The 24,882-nt window shown below is 38.8% G+C and overlaps 2 protein-coding genes across 3 annotated transcripts in view; both read right to left on the bottom strand.

Moving 5' to 3' along the window:
* LOC126940470 (peptidyl-prolyl cis-trans isomerase NIMA-interacting 4-like) overlaps positions 1 to 24,882 on the bottom strand; it is a 1,058,238-nt gene that overhangs the window by 462,311 nt on the left and 571,045 nt on the right. The gene's annotated exons all lie outside the window — the stretch shown is intronic.
* Positions 1 to 24,882, bottom strand: part of WDFY2 (WD repeat and FYVE domain containing 2) — a 177,117-nt gene that overhangs the window by 101,391 nt on the left and 50,844 nt on the right. For both annotated transcript variants that reach the window (XM_050766303.1, XM_050766304.1), the window contains one exon: positions 1,048 to 1,115. In XM_050766303.1, the coding sequence (XP_050622260.1) occupies positions 1,048 to 1,115 (68 nt within the window). The remainder of the gene's footprint in view (positions 1 to 1,047; positions 1,116 to 24,882) is intronic.

The following is a 24,882-nucleotide window of genomic DNA, read 5'->3' as shown; positions in this document are numbered from 1 at the left end:
TGAAAATCATTTAAAATTATTATATCATTAATAGTCATTTGTTTATAACAAGCAAAATTGTTGTTTGAGTTATTACAGTATCCTTTTGCCAGAAGCAGAATTTTAAGCAAATCTACAATTTAGCATGAATTTATTTCAGCATGTGCTTCTGAAACTGGGATACTTATATCAAGAGATGAGGTGTACACTGCAGCAAGCCAGAAGGTATAGGAGTCCAAACAACAAACCTGGGGGATTTTTCTACAATGTCAATTTTAATTAAGGTTTGAAGGGAGGGAAGTAAGGGAAATGTTTAATACAAGTAATATTAAATTTAAATAATTATTTTACACTAAAATAAACATGGGATAGGATGCCCAAACTTCATTAATTTTAAAGACAAAAGACTAGATTGAAAAGAAAATTCCTATTTTGGGGGGCCAGCTCTTCTTCAGCTGTGGGGGAACTTCTGCCAGTGGAATAATCTAAGAATCACACGTATCTTTTCTTTTAAAAGTGTACTTGGAAGATTCATTATTTATCAGTGCAAGGACATAATTCTCAGATACGATCTTGGGGAAATGAAATCAACTTCTAATTAGAATGTTTCAATCCTAAGCAAATCCTTTTGAGAACTGAATGCTCAATGCTGAATGTCTTGAATTTGAATAAATGATATAACAATAAGGCAAGGACAAATTTACTTCACAAATGTAATCACTGGACAAAATTCTGAATTGCCTAAGGACATACTTCATAAAATAGCTGAACAAAAAGTTGGAAAAGAAAGGGAGACTGCTGTAATCAGAAAGCCTATGTGCTGTAGTCCTTCTTCCATTAATCTTATTCAGAAGCTATGAATATAGTCAATTTCAGAACAATTTTCTTACTTTACATAGTGAAAGCCTTAGAAAATCTAAAATGATTTAATATGGTACTTTTCATTATAATGAGAATCCCAACCTCAGTCTTCTCCACTTAAGAAGAAAACACAGAGAAGGCAATCTGGGAAGGAAGGAGAGTTAGGATATATGTCTGGTTTTTCAAGACAGAGATTTGGATACTTACAAGGCATTGCATGGTATATGCTTGGCCAATACTGTCCACTGTCTCTCTTTAACCAAACACGAACTGTCCTACAACAGAAGAAAATATGTGCATGAAATCACATTATTCTTAGCCATGGGAAAATGCTGATACATAGAAAATAAACCTCTTAACATTATATACAGAGAGAGGCCAGGCGCGGTGGCTCACGCCTGTCCCAGCACTTTGAGAGGCCGAGGCAGGAGGATCACTTGAGGTCAGGAGTTCGAGACTAGCCTGGCCAACATGGTGAAACCTTGTCTCTACTGAAAATAAAAAAATTAGCTGGTAGTAGTGGTGTGTGCCTGTAATCCCAGCTACTCGGGAGGCTGAGGCAGGAGAATCACTTGAACCTGGGAGGTGGAGGTTGCAGTGAGTCAAGATCACACCACTGGACTCCAGCCTGGGTGACAGAGAGAAACTCCATCTTAAAAAAAATAAGAGAGAGAGAGAATATCTTAACATACATATGTATCTTAACCATAAATACATATAAATGAACACCATATATACCTGTCTAAAGATTCTATATTCCTTAAACTTGAGGCTTCTACAAATTTAGAATTACATATAACTCTTTAAATATCATGCCACACGTGTGTAATCATGATAGTGTTTGGAAATTATTATTTTCATTCTCGTTGTTTTGCCTTTCCAAGCATCTGACCTTTGCCCTTGACAGCTGGAAGCATTCATCTGACTGGGGAACTATTTGGTTTTATTAGTGAAGGGACTACAAAAAGATCAAATGAAAAAATATGCAGTCTCTGACATGAAGAGGATTATACAGTCCATGGTCTCGTAAGCCAAGCAAGCCATTGTCTCAAGGGAGTTTTTCCAAATATGCTCAAGTAATTATAAGCTCTGAGGCAGATTTTCTGAGCTAGTGGTGTCCGTGGGGCTTGCTGTGGAACAGAGTGATACTGCACCAAAGGCTGCGCATGAAGTTCCAGGCCAGCAGCTGTAGAGAGACAAGGCAGACACCTAGGAGAAGTCAGAGAGCAGGTGCCAAAGACTCAACTAGCTGGGAAGTATCATGAGGTTCAGACTAAACAGAAAGGCCTGACCATGAATTGCACTAGCCGTAGCATCATCAGCATATGCCAGCAAGGCAAACACAAGTAGGAGGTTGAAAGGTATTATTCCAGAGACCAGAGGAAATAGTGAACATCAAACAGTTGGAAAAAGTCAGTGTCCCACTGCCAGGGGATCATAGGTCACACATCTCACCCCACACTCTTAAGCCATCCCAGGGTTAAAAGCAGAGTGAGAAACTGAGCACTTTATCTCAGAGAGAGCTGGATACTTCCTAAAGACACTGGACCGAGTTTTAAATTATATTGGATATCTGCCACCTGCGCCACTCCAGCTAATCAGGAGGTCTTCTATAAATAAGTAGGCCGGGCGCAGTGGCTCATGCCTGTAATCCCAGCACCTTGGGAGGCCAAGGTGGGCGGATCACCTCAGGTCAGGAGTTCGAAACCAGCCTGGCCAACATGACAAAACCCCATCTCTACTAAAAATAACAAAAATTAGCAGGATGTGGTGGTGGATGCCTATAATCCCAGCTACTCGGGAGGTTAAGGCAGGAGAATCACTTGAACCTGGGAGGCGGAGGTTGCACTGAGCTGAGATGGAGCTATTACATTCCAGCCTGGGTGACAGAGCAAGACTCTGTCTCAAAAACAACAAATTAATTTAAAAATAAATAAATAAATAAGTAGTAGGAAAAAGACTAAACCAACTACAGATATAATAAAGAACATTTTCTCTGCACGGCCAGGAGTTACGATGTAATGATATGTAGTGGCACCACTACATATACATCCAAAATTCAGTCTTTTTGGTCAATTATATTAATTTGTGAGGTGAATAGATACAATGGTAAATAACTTACAAGAATTAAATCTATGCATACACATACTAATACAGCGATATGCGTATCAGCATTCACTCTTCTCTTAAACAAGTTCTTTTTACAATACATGTTAATACAACATTGTTATATTGAGATTATTACCTCAATAAGAATCAATACCAGAGTAACAGAAGATGGTGGAGTAAGACACTCTAAAATCAGTCCCTCCACTAAATCAACTACTAAGCTGGCAAGAACTGTCAGCCCCATCCCTATGGCAGGCAGCCATGGAGACTGTGGCTCATATTCCTTGAGTGGCCTGCTTGTACCAGGAAGTGAACATCGTCCTCCACAGTTTGTAGGAGGTGTTTTGATTTGCCTGGAAATTCACTGAGACACTGGAGCAAAGGCTGGCTATTGTTTCAAACCCTTAGGGCTGAAGGGCTTCCCAAGCAGTGTCTCTCAAAAGAAATTAGAGACAGAAACTTTTTTATCCTTGTCGGATGCAGGCATTTAAGGAAATCACTGGCTGACAGACATAACAGAACAGAGACCTCAGTGATCACATACAACAAAGAATATAGTCTTTGCCAAAATAGTTTGGAAAAGTCACTAAACAAATGGATAATTACAGCACTCAGCAAGTAAGAACAGCAACCTCTGGAGAAGGAGAATTATATGACTTCCAGAATTACTGCATTATAATATTCAAAATGTCCAGTTCTTAACAAAAGTTGCAAAGTATACAAAGAAAAAGGAAAAGAAAAACAAACTGACAAAATTTTACAGAAAACTGACAGAAATTCACAGAAAAAAAAAGAAATTGACAGAAACCATCCATGAAGAAACTAAAACAGGCTTATTATACCAAGACTTTAACAGTTTTAAATAGATAAAGAACAAAGGAAATTAGGGCAAGGTTTGTATGAAAGAATGGGGAATATCAATAAAGAGATAGAAATTTCAAAACAGAATAAAAGCGAAATTCTGGAACTGAAAAGTACAATAGCTGAAATGAAAAATTCCATGATGAGGTTCAACAGCAGGTTTGAGAGTCAGAAGAGCCAGCAAACCCGAAGATGGGACAATTGAAATTTCCCAGTCTGAGGAGGAGAAAGTAAAAAGAAAAAAGATTAACAAACAGAGCATAAGAGACCTATGGGCCATCATCAAGTGTACCAACATATGCAATATGGAATGACAGATGAATTCTCTATCTAGCTGCACTATCCTTCCAAATGCAGGGAAAATTAAGACATTCTCAGATAAAGAAAAGTGAATGAAATTCATTACTAGTAGATTTTCCTTACAAGAAATGTTAAAAGGAGTTTTTCAGGCTAAAACGACAGGACACTAGATGGTAACCTGAAGCCATACAAGAATTAAAGATTACTGGTAAAGGTCACTACACAAGTAAATATAAAAGCAAGTATCACTGTATATTTTGTTTATAACTCCTCTTTCTGTTTCCTAAATGGATTAAAAGACATATGCATAAAACAAGAATTTTAAGTCTATCTATGTAAATGGGCAACAAAAGGGGTGGGAACAGAGCTAACTAGGAGCAGATTTAATGTACACTAGTAAAAATGAATTGATATCAATTCAAACTAGATTATATAAATTTAGGCATACAGAAGAGAAAAATAAGGGAATCAAAATGGTACATGAGAAAAAAAAAAAAGAAGGCAATAGTGGAGAAATTCAAACGTAAAAGAATAGTGGAGAAATTCAAACGTAAAAGAAGGCAATAGTGGAGAAATTGAGAAACAAAAAACAAAGAGATTTAATACAAAAAAATAAATAGCAAAATGGCAGAAGTCTTTCCTTATCAGTAATCACTTTCAATATAAATGGATTAAACTCACAAATTGAAAAACAGAGACTGGCAGAATGGATTTTAAAAAAATACGGTCTAACCTTTTGCTACTTAAATGAGACTCACTTTAAACCCAAAGACACAAATAGGTTGAAAACGAAACAATAAAAAAGACATTCCATTCAAATAGTAACCAAAAGAGAGCTAGGTGGGTATACTAATAACAGATAAAATGGGTTTTGAGTCAAAGTTTATTACAAGAGACAAGGACACTATGTTTTGACACAAGGGTCAATTCATCAAAAAAATAATAATTACAAATACATATACTCCAAAGAATAGAGCCCCCAAAATATTAATATATGAAAAGTAACCGGGCACGGCGGCTCACGCCTGTAATCCCAGCACTTTGGGAGGCTGAGGCGGGTGGATCACAAGGTCAGGAGACCGAGACCATCCTGGCTAACACAGTGAAACCCCGTCTCTACTAAAAATAGAAAAACTTTAGGCGGGCTTGATGGCAGGCACCTGTAGTCCCAGCTGCTTGGGAGGCTGAGGCAGGAGAACGGCGTGAACCCAGGAGGCAAAGCCTAGATTGCGCCACTGCACTCCAGCCTGGGTGACAGCCAGACTCCATCTCAACAAAAAAATAAAATAAAATAAAAAAAAAGCACTGACAGAATTGAAGGGAGAAATAGAGAGTTCCACAATAATTGAAGTCTTTCACTTGCAATAAAAGAACATCCACACATATAAGGAAACAGAAGACTTGAACAACACTACAAACCAACTAGATCTAATGATATATAAACAACACTCCAACCAACAACAACAGAACATACATGTTTTTCTGAAGTACACATGGAACATTCTCTAGGATTGATCAGCTGTTAGGCTGTAAAACAATCCTTAATAAATTTTAAGATTGAAATCATACAAAGGATCTTCCCCAACTATAAGGGAATGAGGTTAAATCAGGAACAAAAAAAAAACTGGGGAAGAAGTTACTAAGAAAATTAGAAAATACTTACAGATGAATGAAAACAAAAGCACAACACATTAAAATGTATTAGGGGCTGTGAAAGCAGTACTCAGGAAGAAATGTATAGCTATAAATGCCTATATTAAAAAAGAAGATCACAAATCAATAACCTAATTTTATACCTTAAGGAAAAGCAAACTAAACCGAAAGTCAGCAAAGGAAGGAAATAACAAAGATTAGAGCAGGAAAAAAAAAAAAAAAGATAGAGAAAGATAGAGAATCAATGAAACAAAAAGTCAGTTCCTTGAAAAGATCAGCAAAAGTAACAAACCTTTAGCAGAACAGAAATTTAAAGGATTATACGAGAAAATTTCATATGCTAGCCAATTAATCTAGATTAAATAAACAAATTCCTAGAAACATACAATTTACCAGTACTGACTCAAGAAGAAATGGATAATCTCAACAAATCTATTACAAGTAGAGATTGAATCAATAATCAAAAACTTCTCAACAAAGAAAAGTGCAAAGCCAGACAGCTTCACTGGTGAGGTCAATCAAACACTTAAAGGAGAATGAACAACAATCCTATTCAAACTTCAGAAAAATAGAAGAGGAGAAAATACTTTAAAACACATTCTATGAAAGCTGGACAAAGATAACACAAGAAAACTACAGACTTAAATCTTCATGAAGAGAGATTCAAAATTCCACAACAAAATACTAGTAAGCCAAGTTCAACAGCACATTAAAAGGATTATATGCCATGACCGAGTGTCATTTATCCCAGAAATGCAAGGGTAGTTCAATATAAGAAAATCAATTAATGTGATATGGCACATTAATAGAATGAACGCACGCGCGCGCGCACACACACACACACACCCCTGTCAATAGACACAGAAAATGTCTTTGACAAAATTCAACAATCTTTCGTGAAAAAAAAACATAGCATACTGGGAATAGAAGAAAATTTCCTTAACCTAATAAAGGATATTCATGAAAAATCCACACTTAACATCATACTCAATAAAAAGTGAAAACATACTCCCTAAAATCAGAAATAAGGATGCTCAATTTCATCACTGTTATTCAACATTATTGGAAGTCCCAGTCAGAGTAATTAGGCAAATAAAAGAAATAAAAGGCATCCGCACTGGCAAGCGAGATGTAAAACTATTTTATTGGAAGATGACATAATTCTACTTACAGAAAATCCTAAATAATCCACTCAAGAAAAAAACGACTAAAGCTAATTAAATAAATTAAGCAAAGTTACAAGGTGCAAGATCAGCAAACAGAAACCATTTGTGTTTCTAATAACAAACATTTCTAAAGAAATTACAGCCCCCAAAACACTTTACATATATCTTTAATCTTTACAATACCCTATTAAATAGAGCTCTCTTCACTAAACGTACTGCCCTCCTTACATCAACTCTTTACACCTAAAAATAAAAGTACAGTATATAAAAATACCTGTTCTCTTATCTCTTCAGGTACAAGAGCAGTTTTAAAAAGAAAAAAAAGGTTCTGCATCTTAGAGATCAAAAGTGCTATTTGGATGGTTAGGAATTTCCTAAATAAATGTAAATTTAAAGCCTTAGAAGTAAGTTTTAATTTCTCTGAAAATTATATTTTAAGAGCAACACAAAAAACATTTTTCCCTGAAGAAAATTTTCAGAAAATGACAACTGTGATTAAGAGTCATATTAAGCCAGCAGAGGTCAGGGTATTGGGGGGGAAAAATGTCCGACCGCTGAAACGCAGGTAAAGTGTCCTTTCACCTCCCCCACACAAAGCCCTGAGTTCGCAGGAACAGGACAGGGCCAAATGCATTGCACAGTCCATCTTGCACGTGCTGTTTTCTTCTCTCCCTGCCTCTTCCTCTCTCCCAAGCTCCCAGCACAAGGCACAAACCAACACTGGGAGACAGACAATGCTCATCTAAAAAATACCAAGATGAGGTAGCCCATAGTGGGTCTCAAGTAGTTCAGCAACTGGGCTATTTATTTTTATTTGTTATTTTTTGAGACCAAGTCTCACTCTGCTGCCCAGGTTGGAGTGCAATGGCATGACATTGGATCACTGTAACCTCCATCTCCCAGGTTCAAGTGATTCTCCTGCCTCAGCCTCCCGAGTAGCTGGGATTACAGGTGCATGCCACCACACCCAGGTAATTTTTGTATTTTTAGTAGAGACAGGGTTTCACCATAGTGGCCAGACTGGTCTTGAACCTCTGACCTCAAGCAATCCACTTGCCTTGGCCTCCCAAAGTGCTGAGATTACAGGCGTGAGCCACTATGCCTGGCCTGAGCTATTTAAAAACAGCATAATTTCATTCTATGTTGGATATAGCTGATCACATTTCAACATGTTAAAATTACTTTTAAATATCAGCCCTATTGCTGAGACCTAAAACAAAACTGCTTTTATTTTTATTTTATTTTTATTTTACTTTAAGTTCCGGGATACATGTGCAGAACGTGCAGGTTTGTTACATAGGTATATGTGTGCCATGGTAGTCTGCTGTACTTATTGACCCATCCTCTAAATTCCCTCCCCTCACCCCAAAATTGCTTCTTTAAGGTTAAAGCAGATGTTAGATAAATTGTGGTGTTTATCAAAGTTCTACTAGGATCAGTGCTGGTTTGCTCCTTGACTGGGCTATAAATGCAAGCAGAGAAGGAGCCACATTTTACCATACTTGATATCTGCCCCAAGGCCAAGCACTATATCAGATCCAAAACTGGTGCTCACTGTTTGTGAAAGATTAAAAGAATCAATCAAAAATCTCTCCCTATGGCCATGGCCACCCCAACCTACTTGTCCACTGTCAGGAAGTCCTCTGATTTGCACCTAGACAGACATGTAGTGCAAAATGGCAGCAAGGAAGCTAGGTTGATACTGAGAAGTCTATACATTGTGCTGGGTAAGATGATGGGAGAGAACCATGAATCCTTAATTGTACAGCTCCAGCTCTTAATTCCTAAAGAAATACTGATGGGCAGGGAATTCCCACATGCCTCCCGTCTCACCCCAACTCTCTCAGACTAAATTCAGTGCCTGCCTCAGTTACAACCTTAACTAAGACAAGTGTGACCTCAGGGACAGCACTCAGCACAGTAGCCAGTCTGATCACGCAGAGGGGGACTCACATGTTCAACTAAGCAGGGAATCATATGTTTTTGATTCCCTTTTTGAGATTCCAATTTTTTAGTTTGTATTTTATTGTTTTAAACTGTGCTGACACACATAAGCTGGCAGTAGAGTTTTATCAGACACAGTTGCTAAACTGACACGTGTGTGTGTGTGTGCGCGTGTGTGTATACATGCATATACATATATAGTCACGGGCTACATAACAATGTTTCAGTCAACATTGGACCACATATAAAATGGTGGTCCCATAAAATTTTTTTTTTTTTAACAGAGACAGGGTCTTGCTTTGTTGCCCAGGCAGGAAGGCAGTGATGTGATCATAGCTCACTGTCACCTTGAACTACTGAACTCAAATAGTGATCTTCCCACCTCAGCAACCCAAGTAGCTAAACTACAGATGCTCACCACCATAAATGGCTAATTTTTAAAAAAATTTTATAGAGACGGAGGTCTCACTATGTTTCCCAAGCTGGTATGGAACTCCTGGCCTCAAGTGATCCTCCCGCCTTGGCCTCCCAAAGCGCTGGGATTACGGGCATGAGCCACTGAACCTGGTCCCCCTAAGATTCTAATACCATATTTTTACCATATGCTTTCTATGTTTAGATACACACATACTTACCATTTGTGTTACAGTTGCCTACATTATTCAGTATAGTTACATGATATACAAATCTGTCGCCTAGGAGTAACAGGCTATATGTATCATACAGCCTAGGTATGTAGTAGGCTACACCATATAGTTTTGTGTTAGTACATGCTATGGCAATCACATAATGACTGAATTGCCTAATGGCGTATGTCTCAGAATGTATCCCCACTGTTAAGAGACACATGACTATATCCATGGGGGACTGGTTCCAGGATCTCCCCCAGATTTTGTATGCTCAAGTCTCTAATACAAAATGGCACAGTATTTACATATGACCTACATACATCCTCTCGTAGGCTTTAATCTCTGAATTACTTATATTACCTAGCACTATGTAAATGCTATGTAAACAGTTGTTATACTGTATTGTTGAGGAAATAATGACAAGGAAAAAAGTCTATACATATTCAGTGCAGATACAACCAACCTTCCTCCCCATTTCCCCCAAATATTTTCCATCCAAGTTTGGTTGAATCCATGGATGCAGAACCCACAGATAAGAAGGGCCAACTGGATATGGTGAAGCACCACACCAGGTTCATGCCCCTAACCATCCTAGCCTGCAAAGACATATCCTTTGTGCTATATTCTAGCAATCTTTAGGAGTCTGCTTATAGTGATGCAGGTAATGAAAAACAGCTTCTGGAACAACTTGGATTTTCCAAGACTATGAAAATCTAGAAGTTAGGAATTCTCCCCTACTGCCCCACAAGTGCACTTACATACATTCATTCATTGACTTGTTGATTCATTAATTTACTCGACCAACATTATCAAACACCTACTAGGTACTAGTATGTGAAACACACTGGAACCACAAAGAAAAACAAATGCCACCTCTATTGTCAGGAAGCTCACGGTCCACAGGGGGAGACAGGTCATAGAACATTACAACACAGCAAGATAAGAGCTAAGGTATGGAGATGCCCATGCTGTAATAGGAGCACGTGAGGGCATCTAACTCTGACTACAGAGCCCGGGCTCAGGCAGGGCTAGACAAAGCTTCTCAGAGGTGATGGCGCCTGAAATGCAGGGTGAAAAGGCATTTGGCAGAGGAAAGTGGAGAGGGTGTAGGAGCACGTTCTGCAGGAGCATTGCCTCTGCCGCCCAGGTAGGCAAGGTGAGCGGGAGTGGTGAGAATCTGGCCTGGACGAAGAACAGGCAGAAGGCCACCGACGCTTGTTTTTCTTTGTTTGGGGGCAGCCTAGAAAAGGCGGGATTACCCTGAAGTAACCAGTTTGGAGGATGCAGGCGCAAACCAAGTAAAAAACGATGAAGGCCTAAAAGAGAGAGGATGACAGATTTTAGAGCAGTCAGGAAGTAGAAGCATCAGGAATTGGGGGCTGGCTGGATGTGGGGTGTCATATGAATGGTGGTATCATTCATTAACAAGTGATTTTTGTGGAAGTCAATGTTGAGTTCATCTTGAATACACTGAGTGTGGGGAAAATCCAGTTAGGGATGTTGCAGAGAAAACGGTTTACGTGAAGTTCAGGGGTAAGACCCGGGCTGAAAATTAAGATTTGGGAGACATCAGCATATAGGGAGTAGCTACCAGAGAATAAGAAAAGAAGGCCAACAACAAAGACAAACACCGGGGTAGTCAAGAGAAAAACGCCAGCAGAGAGGCAGAAGAATAATCCTTCTTTACCTTACAGACACAAAATGTGTCCTGAATTTTTGTCCAGAAAATAAGGTCATCATAAGCACACCTAAGAGCTGAACTATATTCACAGTGAAAACATGCCTACAATAAAATACTATCTATATAGGTCATTTTTCTGAGAGAAAAGGGAAGGCTGGGGGTGGCAACAAACAGTATACCACAGGTTGCTAAGCTACTGAATAAAATAAGACGGGGCGTCTACCCATGTTGAAATCAGGCTTTTAAAAATGTGCCCTAGAATGATGCAACCTTCATTAGTTACCATAGCAATGAGCTTCATTTCCCAGGGGACAATTGTTATTTTTGCCACCACTGAAGTAACTTGGGGTAGGGGCTGGGAGAAGTGAAGCCCACTGTGTTTCGAAGACCCTGAATTTCCAGGGAATACTTTTCTACAGATCACACCCTGCAACAGCAATACAAACAGAAGGAAGGCAGCCCCCGGCGATCTGCAAACTAAGAGAAAAACTTTGAGCAACAGGATGTAGTTTTTATAGTCATTTGTTTAAAGAGAGAGAAAAAAAAAAACAAAAACGCTTCAAATGCAGAAAACGTTGCAGAGATTCTTAGAAAACATAGCTGAAAGATTTTTTAAAAGTTGATTTCTCTATGATTATCAGATTTCTTTAGTTACTTGTAATAAAAACAAACTGAGAGGTTCCCAGCAAATGCATTCTAACCACATATAGTAAATAAACTAAACCCAATCTTCCACAATGCACTGTGTATCTTTTGTATCCAGGGTTCCTCCGTGATAGACAGATGCTACTGTGTGGAAATTGCAAGTGAATTGAGGTGGCTGGCCAGGGGTTTCAAGAATCGGGGACTCAAGCTGGGTGTTGTCCAGTATTGTCCAGTCTCTGGTCCCCTCTTGCCAAGGAGCTCAGTTCTCACGTTAATGACCTTGGTACAACAGATCCAAATAACTGCTGAATCATACACCTGGATTTTTTTTCCTCACAGCTGTAGCAACTCAGCAGTCAGCGGCCAGAGAAGAGGTGTGGCTATTTTACATTTCCACACCTTGGGTTTCTAATGGCACTCTTGCTTTAAAAAAACACCGCCATTCCAGTTATTTGCAGTCATTTGCATCAGCAAGGTGTATTCTTTATTCTAGCCATCTCCCCTTGGAGTTTTTATCAGTGGGGTCATTTCTCTTAATCCAAAGGCTGTGAAAACCTTCACAATTTAGAATTTTTAAAATCACAGTCAAGTGACAACATTTTCAGCGTTTTAAAAATCTATAAAATGAAGTCTCAACATGAGGTTAATGGGACCCATATATACCAGGTGAGAAATTACAAACAATATACCTGGAAATGGTTGTCTTAGACAGTCAGTAGTAAGACCCTTCAGAGAGGGAAGGAAAAGATGAGCCACAAGGTCATTCTGAGTAGTTTTCTTACAAACAGCACTATTTTGTGTCTGCAGATAGTGCCCTTGCATTGTAGACTTGCTTTTGTTTTCATGGTAATTTAACTCTTACTGACTAATGCTTAAGCACGACTTCCTGTCCTTGCATAGCTGTGGGTTTTATACTTCCCTGACTCCCTCTGTCTCTCCCCAGAGTTACACACATATCCACTTTCCCTATGAAGCCTTTGCAATTCCTCAGGCAAAACTAAGCTCCAGAATCCCATTGTACCTTGCAAAGGCCTGTGTTAGGACACATCACATTAATCAATGTTAGTTAGCAAGTCCTTCTTGTAAGGAATACAAGAAATTCCTTGAATAATCAATAATTCCTTATTTGAATAAAAATTCAAACATCTTTATCTTTGATTTTTTTTAAAGTACCTACAATACTTTCATTTTTATCACATACAGTATTTAGCATACAGGAAGTGCTTTTAAAAGGTCATATAAATACAGGGGAAAAAAAAAGAAAGGGAAATTAAAGAGAAAAATGAACATTGTCCAAGCAGTGGTGAGGAGGAACCCACAAGGAAGCAGCAGGAACAGCAATGCGCCAGAAGATCAGGGAGGCTGGACAGGGCCCTGGTTATCAGCATCAGCCTCAGCCATGCCATCTGCTCTTCAGCCAGAGTCCCTCACAGGCAAGAGAAACATGAGTACCACCCTGGAACTGGCAGCCTAAGCAATTCAACAATATGAGAGTGTTCATCAATACCACCCTGTAGGAGAAATCGGGATGATACCATTAGAGGAATAATATAGATTTAAATATTGTTCTTGGCTCCATTCACAGTGGGAGGGCATGGTCTGTGTCATCCTACTCACCACTATATTCCTCCAGTCAGTTACAGTGGCAGGCATGTGAAAAATGCTCAGTAGAAACAATGAAATAGTAACTGGAAAGAGCAGTGGTTCAGAGGATGCCCCTGGCTGCTACTGTTCTGAATCTGAGATGGATTAACTGCTGCCTTCCAGGATAGCCATCTTAAAAACACAGCAGATCCTGGGGGAAGGGTAACAGGGAGTGATTGTGTAATGGATACAGAATTTCTGTTTGGGATGATGAAAAAATTGATAGTGGTGATGGCTGCACAAGATTGTGAATATACCTAATGACACTGAGTTGAACACTTACAAATAGTTAAAATGATACACTTTATGTTATATATATTTTACAACAATTTAAAAAAAAAAAGGAAAATAGCAGAATGACTCTCTCTCTCCAAAACTGTAGGGTTCATAGAGTTGCCAACGGTGCAGCAATTACAGATGGCGATGGCCACATGGCTGGGCGCAGGGCCTCACACCTGTAATCCCAGCACTTTGGGAGGCCAAGGTGAGTGGATCACGAGGTCAAGAGATCGAGACCATCCTGGCCAACACGGTGAAACCCATCTCTAAAAATACAAAAATTAGCTGGGCATGGTGGTACGCACTTGTAGTCCCAGCTACTCAGGAGGCTGAGGCAGGAGAATCACATGAACCTGGGAGGTGGAGGTTGCAGTAAGCTGAGATTGCGCCACTGCACTTCAGCCTGGTGATAGAGTGAGACTCCCTCCGTCTCAAAAAAAAAAAAAAGATGCCCATGGGCTGATCACGAAGCAGGTCTTTAAAAGTTATTCTGGTTGAGAATGTTATTATTGAAATAAAAATCTCTGGCTGGGCACGGTGGCTCACACCTCTAATTATAGCACATTGGGAGGCCACAGTGGATCACTTGAGCTCAAGAGTTCGAGATCACCCTGGGCAACATGGTGAAATCCCATCTCTACAAAAACACACACAAAAAATAATAAAATTAGCCAGGAGTGGTGGAGCCCACCTGTAGTCCCAGCTACTCTGGAGGCTGGGATGGGAGGATTACTTGAGCCCAGGAGGTGGAGGTTGCAGTGAGCCGAGATCGTGCCACTGCACTACAGCCTGGGCAACAGAGCAAGACTCTGTCTCAAAACATAAAATAAAATAAAATAAAATAAAATAAAATAAAATAAAATAAAATAAAATAAAAATCTCAATGGACAAATAAATCAGATTAGCTACAAATGAAGAAGGAATGTATAAACTGTAAGATAAATGAAAAGCAATCTATTAATAGAATACGGTCTTCACAGAGACAAAGATATGGAAAATGTGAAAGGTTGAACATGAAAAACAAGGTAAAAAAGATTAGAATGAAAAGGTCTAAGATATATATAACTGGAAAGACCACTAAGAAAATGGGGAAAGGGTCAATAATTGAGAGTTAATATCTCAGACTCTTAGACAAATTTTGAGAAATGCCAGTCCCAAAATGAAGACAACTAATGACAAGGAAATTAGCTCAAGACCAGATCAAAATTTATTTCCTTTTCCAGATGAAATGATAAGATTATTACGATAACTGTAACTCAACTACACTCCCATTTTCCTGATATCCTGGAACATGAGACAAAATATTCTCTATGAATGCATGCAGACCTCATCAGAGAAAAGAGGAATCCAATCATGCATCATTAGATTATAACCACTTTTCTTTGCTATAGTCTCATAAGAAACATGCCAAACACATTTTTCAATACCACCTCTTGTATTTCAGTGGTGACTAGAAATGCTCCATGAATAGGCCAGGCACAGTGGCTCATGCCTGTAATCCCAGCATTCTGGGAGGCCGAGGCAGGTGATCACGAGGTCAGGGGTTCAAGACCAGCCTGGCCAAGACGGTGAAACCTGTCTCTACTAAAAATACAAAAAATTAGCCGAGCGCGGTGGCAGGCACCTATAATCCCAGCTACTCGGGAGGCTAGGGCAGGAGAATCACTCGAACTCAGAGTGCGGAGCTTGCAGTGAGCCGAGATCATGCCAGTGCACTCCAGCCTGGGAGACAGAGTGAGACTCCGTCTCAAATAAAAAAAAAAAAAAGAAAGAAATGCTCCATGAATAAGATGGACCCAACTTGGGTAGAATGTGGTTTTAGAAAGTAAATTCCACTAACAAAATTAAATAGAGCAGAACAGAAAACAGAAAGTCCAACTCTTGTGCCTGCGCTGTCTCTATTTCTCTTTATCCTTTAGAAATCATCCCAGTGAGCAGAACAAAGATATAATCATCCCCAGCAGATGTGTGAAGGTACTAGCTAAGACTGTAGAGGAATTAAATGATTTGATAAATGTTATATAGGAAAATGGTGGGGAAAGGCACATCAAAGTCTTAGTTAAATAAAGTGCATGAGCTTTGACTGTCCACTTGTTTGAATAAATCAAGAGAAAAAATATGTTCAAATTAGGAAAATTTGAAAATGTTAAATGATATTAAGAAATTATTATTCGTTTCTTCCTTTTTTTTGAGAAAGAAAATGGGGAAAGGGTCGGTAATAATTGACAAATATGCCCAAATAATTGGCAAATATGCTAGATAAATAGCCTCAGCTATTCAAATCTTTAAAAGCATAATTTATTCAAGGTGGTTCATTCATTTCAGAAGTCCAGAATTTGTTTGGCTTCTTGTTTCTTGTTGCCCAGGCTGGAGTGCAATGGCGTGATCTCAGCTCACTGCAACCTCCACCTCCCAGATTCAAGCGATTCACCTGCCTCAGCCTCAGGACTAGCTGGGACTACAGGTACCCACAACCATGCCCGGCTAATTTTTTGTATTTTTGGTAGAGACAGGGTTTTACCATATTGGCCAGGCTGGTCTCGAACTCCTGACCTCAGGTAATCTACCTGCCTAAGCCTCCTAAAGTGCTGAGATTATAGGTGTGAGTCACCGCGCCCGGCTTATTCTTTTATTTCTGTGTGATGAAGGCACTGGGGTATGTGGAACCAATTATCCTTTATAGATATGTACTGTAGCATTAACAGGTAAAAGGATAATCTAAAATTTGTTCACAGCAAATCCCAACATCCATACTCAACAAAGGGTGGAAGGAGTAGAAACACGAAACAAGACTGACAAAGGTTGATAACTAAAGCTGGGTGATGGATATATTGCTATTTTTTGTGTGTTGTATATATTTGAAATTGCCCAGAACAAACTGTTTTTAAAAATCTTCAGCTTTTGATTCATGTCAACAATTGTATAAATATATGTAACAGCCTCTTCTGGGAGCACAAAGAGATTGTAAATAGAAAAATAGTAGTGATTATTAATTCAAGCAGTACTAAACACTTTTGTCATTTACTTAGCAATCTGAATTGATTTAATATCCTTTATTGGTATTAATAAAAAGTTCACAGATAAAACACTTTATTTCTAGATAACAAATTCTGTGCTTCTAAAATGAATGAACCACCTTGAATAAATTAATGCTTTTTAAAGATTTGAATAGCTGAGGCTAATTATCTAGCATATTTGCCCAATTGTTAAAACTAATAATAATTGATACACAGTATCAGAATAATCCTGCTCCAAATTTTTTAAAAGCTCTCATGTCAAATATTCTCCATATATATTATGGTAGTATATGTCAATGAGAAAGGAGATAATAGCACATGGGCGTCTTTGAAGTTAGCAGAGTAGATAAAATGCCTACTTCTGCAGTGCTTAAACGTATTTCATTAGAAGATTAAATTCTCCTCACTACTGAAAAACACCAAAGAGCATAAAATAATTCAGATTCCACATTACATAACCTACATTATTTCGAATATCCATCTACTTTCCTTTGTGACAAAGAGGCAAGTACTGAGTTTCTAGATGGAATAATAAAAGCCCTCATAATCCAGCCTATATTTAAAAATAAGACTAACCATTTCTCACAAACTTTAAATACATCTGACATGCTTTGTAGGAATACAAAGGAGGTATAACACAAAAAAATCTAAAAGACAATAACCTATCTTTCCTCTGCCAAGTCAAATAAACAAACAACAGTAACTACTGCCCTCTACAATTTTGCTTGGAATAAAGTGATGATTTTGAATAAATGGCTGAAAAAAATCTCATGTTATCTGGGAAAACCACAGTATACAGATAACCCCTCCTCCCATAATCAACCTTTCTTCCTGTGGGTTTTTGTGATGCATAATGTATACTCATGAATGTTAATAAATCCCATAAATCAAAATCACATTACCTTTTCTTCCACATTCAGCCTTTCCCATAAGCGTCTATAGAATTGTGCATCAATGTTCCTTGATATATCAAAGTACATGATGTACAAAAGTGGAGATGAACCCACGATAGCAAAATTTCTTTATTTTTGGTTGGAGAAAAGTCTCTTGCCAGAGACAATTCATTATATTCTTGACCTCCCTTGATTTTAAACTGTGCCAATAAAAAAAGCATATATGGAAACTCATTAAATGCACAGAGAAGCCATAGAAACAGAACCTTCTGTTTATTAGCCCTTGTTTTTGCGGGGAAAGTGGGGTAAAAGCAATAGCTGCAACTAAATTATTTTCTAAAATTTTCTTCAAGAATTTATCAAACTGCAAAAAAATTCTGAAATTCAAAAGAATCTTGAGCTTGAGTTAAGGCTGACAAGCCACATAGTCCCTCCACCAAAGGCCATTCTGTAATGAAGCATAATATGTAAATCATTGCTCTGCATAATATGCATCAGTATCAAGTTAAGCCCTGCAAAAATAAAAATCCCAAAAGCTTAGCAGCGCCTAATATTTTTACTAGCCACCATACTCTCAAGGAGTTATGTAGGTAATAAAATGAATGAAATCAGTATTTTCTGACTCACACAGCATAGCTTTTCATGAATGGGTACTTTCGTGTGCAAATGGATTAACCCTCTGATCTCATTTTAATGAGTTTCTTTTTGTCTTTGAGGGACTACACTGCACGGAAGCTCAATCATTCTAGAGTCATTTAAATCAATCCATTTAAGAGTTTTAAGAAATGCACTCACTTGCACTTATTTGGGAATACTAAATTCACCAAAATTTAAACGCAGAGAATAATTTAAATAATATAAAGTTATCTCTTCCACCCAATATGTTGCTCAGCCCTGTCAAATTCTACCTCCTTAATGTGACTAAATCTGTCTTCTCTACTATCTGTACTGCCTTAGTTCACACTCTCATTAATACCCCACCCCCAGGAGCATCCTAGCTGGTTTCCTTATTCCTTTTCATCCTTCTCTGATCCCTTCTTCACCCAGCCACTGAAGTCATCTTTCTAAAATCCAAATCTAATTATGTCAGAACCTTCAAAGATTTGAGGACCATATTTAACTCTATAGTTTACCAGGCCCTCCAGGATCTGACCTCTGTCTGCTTCTCTGGCCCTATCCACCCTAGCTGCCCAACGCTGGCCCCATCCTCTACTAAACTACTCTTGTCAGAGGCATTCAAACCAGAGTGACTCCATCTCCAGTAAAGGCTCCAGTAAAGGCTAGGAAAATGAGGCTGGGACCTGCTGGGCTGCATTCCCAGAAAGTTAGGTATTCCTAGCCTCTAGATGTTCACGGTTAAGAGAACAAACTGATAATGTTTACTAAACGGACCCAGACTTGGGAGTGTCCTAATATCCCAATATCTTGAGAACAAAAGCATTCCTAATTTTGCTTTAAAGAGAATAATATCAGTTCTTGCAAAATATAGCAATTAAGACAATCCTTTATCACAAATCCTTGTAGCAGAGCACATCTGCCCCATGATCTTTTTTATCCTATATATACAAGCACTGTACCTAGGGCAGACGCGTTCCTCCTCTTATTTTCAGGAATGCCCTACTCTGTCTATGGAGTGGTTATTCTTTCACCACTTTACTTTCTTAATAAACTTGCTTTTGCTTTGCACTGTGGACTCACCCTGAATTCTTTCTTGCGCGAGATGCAAGAACCCTCTCTTGGGGTCTGCATCGGGACCTCTTTCCTGTAACAGTCTTAGTTCTCTAACATGGTAGCTGACAAACATTTGGATTTCATAGGTCAAAAAAACAATAACAAAAACAACTAAAAGGGTAGTGAGTGAAACACGGGGTTGCCAACTTTTCATTTGCCAAAAAAAAAAAAAAAATTATTTCAAACGAAAACAAAATCTATAATTTGCTAGCACTTCCATTTTATAAGAAGTTAAGAAAAACATGATCTTATCATTTTAAAACACAAAGAAACTTAATTCTAGAAATAAAATGCTCATTGCACTGCCCCATTCCCTTTTTTGAAAATTTCACTGCACACTGGTAAAACCTTTTGCATGAACTTGTTCAGTGAAACCCCTCCCTAACTCATCATACTTTTATGTCCCTGCACATGCTGGCCTCCTGCTGAGGCAAGTGTTCCTCCTCCATCCCCAGTTTTCACCTGCAAAACTAACACAACTTACAGGGCCAGGCAGTCCTTTTCAAATTTTAATGTGCATAAGAATAACCCAGGGATCTTGTTAAAATGCAGATTCTAGCCACAAATATTTTATCTGGTGTTTCTTATAGAAATTTTATAATTTGAGGTTTTACACTTCAGTCTATGATCTGCTTTGTATTCATTTTTGCATGTGGTATGAGGTATGGATCGAGTTCATTTTTTCCCATGTGGGTATCCAATTGTTCCGGCACCATTTGTTGAAAAGACTATACTTTCTCCACTGAGTTGCCTTTGCTTTTTGGTAAAAAATCAAGTGACCGTAGACATGTGGGTCTCTTTCTGGACTCTATCCTGTTCCACTGACCTATTTGTCTAGGTCAAGTGATCTCACTCACATGTATCTAGATGGATCATGATCCAAAGACAAAGAGCATTCTGTCAAATGACAAAGGACCTGGAATATCCCAGACCTCCTGAACGTTTGCCTTGTTTTCTTTCCCCCGCTGTACTGTATCCTTTATCTTTATTAAAACCTTAGGTAAATATACTTTGTGGCATCTCGTGAATACTTTCCATAACTGACCCTGGGTAATTGCTGCGGTGATTCTGCTTTCTGTCATTAAAAAGACCTTTCTTATCACGAAGCCCAAGGACTGGCTGCTCTCCATCATGCCTCAATGGGTCAAGGTCAATTCCCTCTCTGCCTCTCTGCTAGAACTGGCACTTCCCAGGTTAACTGAGGGCTGATAATAGCCTACAGGCCTATTTTGATAATAACCAGTTAACCATGACCAAGGTAACTAAGAAAATTGTAAAATGAGGAATTTTTTAGTCTAAAGCGTGTTTACAAATCAGACTGTGTGTGCCAGCATGTGAACTGTAAATGTACATGTATAAATGTGTGTCACAGAGGTAGCTGAAGCTAACAGACTAATTGACCTGAAAATGAACAAAACTCAGCAAAAACCAAAATCTTTCAAGAAATACCACCAATTACCTAACGGACAATTGTTGGGGTTTCTGATACATGTAAGGGAAGATAAAGTTGTGCACCCAGCAAGTTGAAAAAAAAAGATGATGAAACTTCTGGTGGGCATTGCTTCCATTAAGAGAGTCAAGCCAGGTTAAAGTGTATGTAGGTGCTTCCATATCTGAGAAGGGAATTACACTTTGGCACTGCAGAGATACAGGGACACCAGAAGAGAAATGGGGAATGAGGGTATGGTTACAGTAAAGCTGTCAGTTTTCCTTCCATTAGTTGAAAAAATTAAATAATAGTAGCAGAAGGACTAATAACATATTGTGCATTTGTTATTTTCAGACACATTGTGCTTTATTTGCTTTATATCATTTAATCCTTACAAAAGTACTAGGAGGAAGAGAGATCCTGTTTTCATTTTCCCTTTAGAAGTGAGAAACTGTACTGTGGAGACCCTCACCTGTCTGTGGTTCCCAAGCCATGGAGAAGAAGAACCAGGAATTCCTTCTGGCAGTTTGACTCGAAAGCCTAAGCCTTACCATGAGATTATTTCTGAAGTTGTCTGAATGCTCAGAGAGAAGAAGAAATCAGACATGGAGGACAAAAGGTGAAATGGAAGAAGTTTGGTGAAGTTTTCACTAGTTAGAAAACAGAAGACAGGAAGCCAAAGAAAACGGCTTACAGGCATTTAGAGCACCTTGCACAGTGTATTAACTAGATCTGGATTTGATCACATCTAATTTATGTCTCAAAGTACAGGAGACAAAATACATGCTGTTCTGTGAAATTCTCTCAATTACGCAAAGCTGCTGTTCTTCACAGGCTGGCATGAAAAATGATGATCACATCATAATTTCTCTCTCAACTCTTGCCATTTAAAAGGTTTAGGACTTCCCGCGGGGGTGCAGTAGCTCAAGCCTGTAATCCCAGGACTTTGGGAGGCCAAGATGGGCGGATCATAAGGTCGGGAGTTCAAGACCAGCCTGGCCAATATGGTGAAATCCCGTCTCTACTTAAAAAAAAAAAAAAAAAAAAAAAAAAAAAAAGGTTACAGGTGCCTGCCAGGCGTGGTGACAGGCACCTGTAATCCAGCTACTCGGGAGGCTGAGGCCGGAGAATTGCTTGAACCTGGGAGGCGGAGGTTGCAGTGAGCCACGATGGCGCCACTGCACTCCAGCCTGGGCAACAGAACAAGCCTCCATCTCAAAAAAATAAAATTAAAAAAATAAATAAATAAATAAATGTTTAGGGCTTCCTTATGGGGGGACTCTGCATTTTTCCCTTCTCTCTCCTCCAACTCTGACCTATGGATAAATCCACTTAACCCAACCATGATGCACTCTGTTGTTCTGATCAATAAACAAACATCTTCACAAAAAAGTCTTCCTTGCTCTACTATAGTTCTTTCCCAGTAGTGAATATATGGGGAAAAAACCAGCCTTTTCCAATCTTATAGACATGCACAGCCACACCCAGCTAATTTTTGCATTTTTGGTAGAGACGGGGTTTCACCATGTTGGTCAGGCTGGTCTTGAACTCCTGACCTCAGGTGATCCACCCACCCCAGCCTCCCAAAGTGCTGGGATTACAGGCATCAGCCATTGCACCTGGCCGCCTTTTTCAATCTTAAAGTACTAATAGGTATTATAAATTTACAAAAGTTCAATTGACTCTTACCTGGATTCATGATATATTTTTAAATCTTTGTGTATTAAAAGTCTGAAGTACTACTTTTCCTTAGTTTTGGTAAATATATACTGAGTACTAATCATGAATCAGGTCTAGTACTAAGAACACAAAGAGGGTAAAAATGGGTTCCTGGCCCTCACAGAACCCACAGAGTAAGATTTTCATCCACTACTTCTGAAAAAAACACTCCTAGGGCTTTGCAAGACTACACTATCAGTTCTTGGTTGTTAAAGCCTGTAATTATTCAAATAATTCTCATAAAGCCAAGCTCAGTTTTAATGACATTATGAGAATTATTTAATCTTTACAATAGTCCTCTAAATTGGGATTATCATCATGTCCACTTTGGAGCTGATGAACTGAGGCAAAAAGAGGTTAAGTAATTAAGGTAAGTAATTAATTTAACCTCTTAGAAATTAATCAAAGGAGCCAGAATTCAAACCCAGGCAACCTGTCTCCAAACCTCATGCTCTTAACAACGATTCTCTCCTGTCACTGAAGAAAGACTAAAAGAGTGTGGCACTGCACCAGATTAAACAGAATGACCAAGGAAAAAGAACTGAAAGCCCAGCAACCTACCGAAGTATATACACTAATTAGCATACTAAAAATTTATTACAAATCATGGGGGGACAAACGAATTATACAATAAAAGGTGCTGCCCTATTTATTTATTTGGTTCTAGAAACTTCAGGTGGTTTAAAGAATTACCTGTGATGGTCTAGAACCAAGATGATGTTTGTGACTCCCTTCCCTCATCACTTCTTGCTAAAATGATCCAACTAATCGAGAGAAAAAAAGTCTCCACCACTGACTGGCTACTTCCTAAGTGACCCATCCACAAAAGTGAGCCCTTGAGAAGAGCTAACGGGAATGATTTAGCAAACAGCAGAGTGAGTGCAGAGGCCAATTAGCAGCCAGTTCCCAGAACACCCACAACAAAACTGCTGCCATTCATCAATTATTTAGACCCAGATACCCTACTAAGTGCCTTAAGCCGTTAACAAATTTCAATATTATTATACACACGAGTAAACTGGGGCTCAGAAGTTGAACAAGATGACCAATGTTATACAGTTCTCAAGTAGCACAACCAAGATTGGAACACAAAGGCGATCAGACTCAAGTTTAAACTCTTAATCACTCTGCTACACATGGGGTGGCCAAGTCCACCAGGATCCCCACTTCACAGCCTACTGACAGCTCTAGGATAGGAGCAGAGGCTGGAGGCCAGGCCAGTGCTGGAGAAGCAGCCATGCTGGATGGAGTTTCTGCCTGGATGCCTAGGCCAGGCAGCTATTCAGGGGGATGGGAAACTACCCCAGTGGGCCAGGAGCTGCCAAGGCAGACACAAAAGGGACACTGTTCCTGAACAAAGACCAAGTCTGCCTTGCAGTTGTCTCCCACTGCCTACAGCTTCAACCCTACCCCACACAAACTATTAGAACTCTAAGCTGCAGATAAAAAAATCACAGTAAATCTAATGTCTTTCCCTATTTTTGCCTGGAATGAAAAGAACTGAATAATGACATACACAACCTCTGACAAAGCATATTTCAGTTACCAATAATGAACAAATTAGACCTATTTGGCAGATGAGTGAACAGAGAAGCTAGCAAACTAGACAGGGGAAAGACCCAGTATTTTAGGTGAAGTGAAAATTTTTGAATAATTAGGGTAACTGCTAGAAACAAGACAAGTTTGCACATTTAAAAATTTTTAAGATTGCACATTGTAAAATTTTCTCAGTGAGATTTAAACTTTTGCATCTGTATCACTGATAAAAAAGTTATTATGAAGAGAGATGAAAAAGGAGCAATAGGACATAGCATATGAAAGAAAAAAGCAAAATGGGTAGCCTAAAAAAGAGATGCACTGAATTGCAGACTGGCTCCTGCAGAAAACCAAACGGGAACCTGAAAGATCTGCTCCATGAAATCTCCCAGAACGCACAAGAAAACAAGGAAAAATGGAAAATTATGACTGAAAAAGATAGCGCCTGAATGATAGATCTAGAAGATCCATGTCTGTGTCTAATAGGTATTTCAGAAAGAGAGAACAGAAGAAATAATATTTAAGTAAAGAAAAAGTAATAAGTAAATAATGGGAAAAACAAAACAGAACTCAAAATGAGTTTTTTAGAAAATAATTATTCACTCAGAGCTTGGCAAAATTAATCACAAAAGAACCATGCTCATCCCAGGAGAGCTTTGGAATGTCAGAGAGAAAAACAATCCAATAGACATCCGCTCCTCCACCAGGATTAAAAAAATAAAAAGGAACATGAATGAGATGAACACTGGGTTTCTCATCTACCACACTAAGTGTTAAAAGACAATGGAGTAAGATTTATAGGACTC

This window comes from Macaca thibetana, chromosome 17 (genome assembly GCF_024542745.1).
Source record: "Macaca thibetana thibetana isolate TM-01 chromosome 17, ASM2454274v1, whole genome shotgun sequence".
NCBI classification, from domain to species: Eukaryota; Metazoa; Chordata; class Mammalia; order Primates; family Cercopithecidae; genus Macaca; species Macaca thibetana.
The sequence above is the reverse complement of the archived record's forward strand: the minus strand, read 5'-3'. Positions and strand labels throughout refer to the sequence as shown.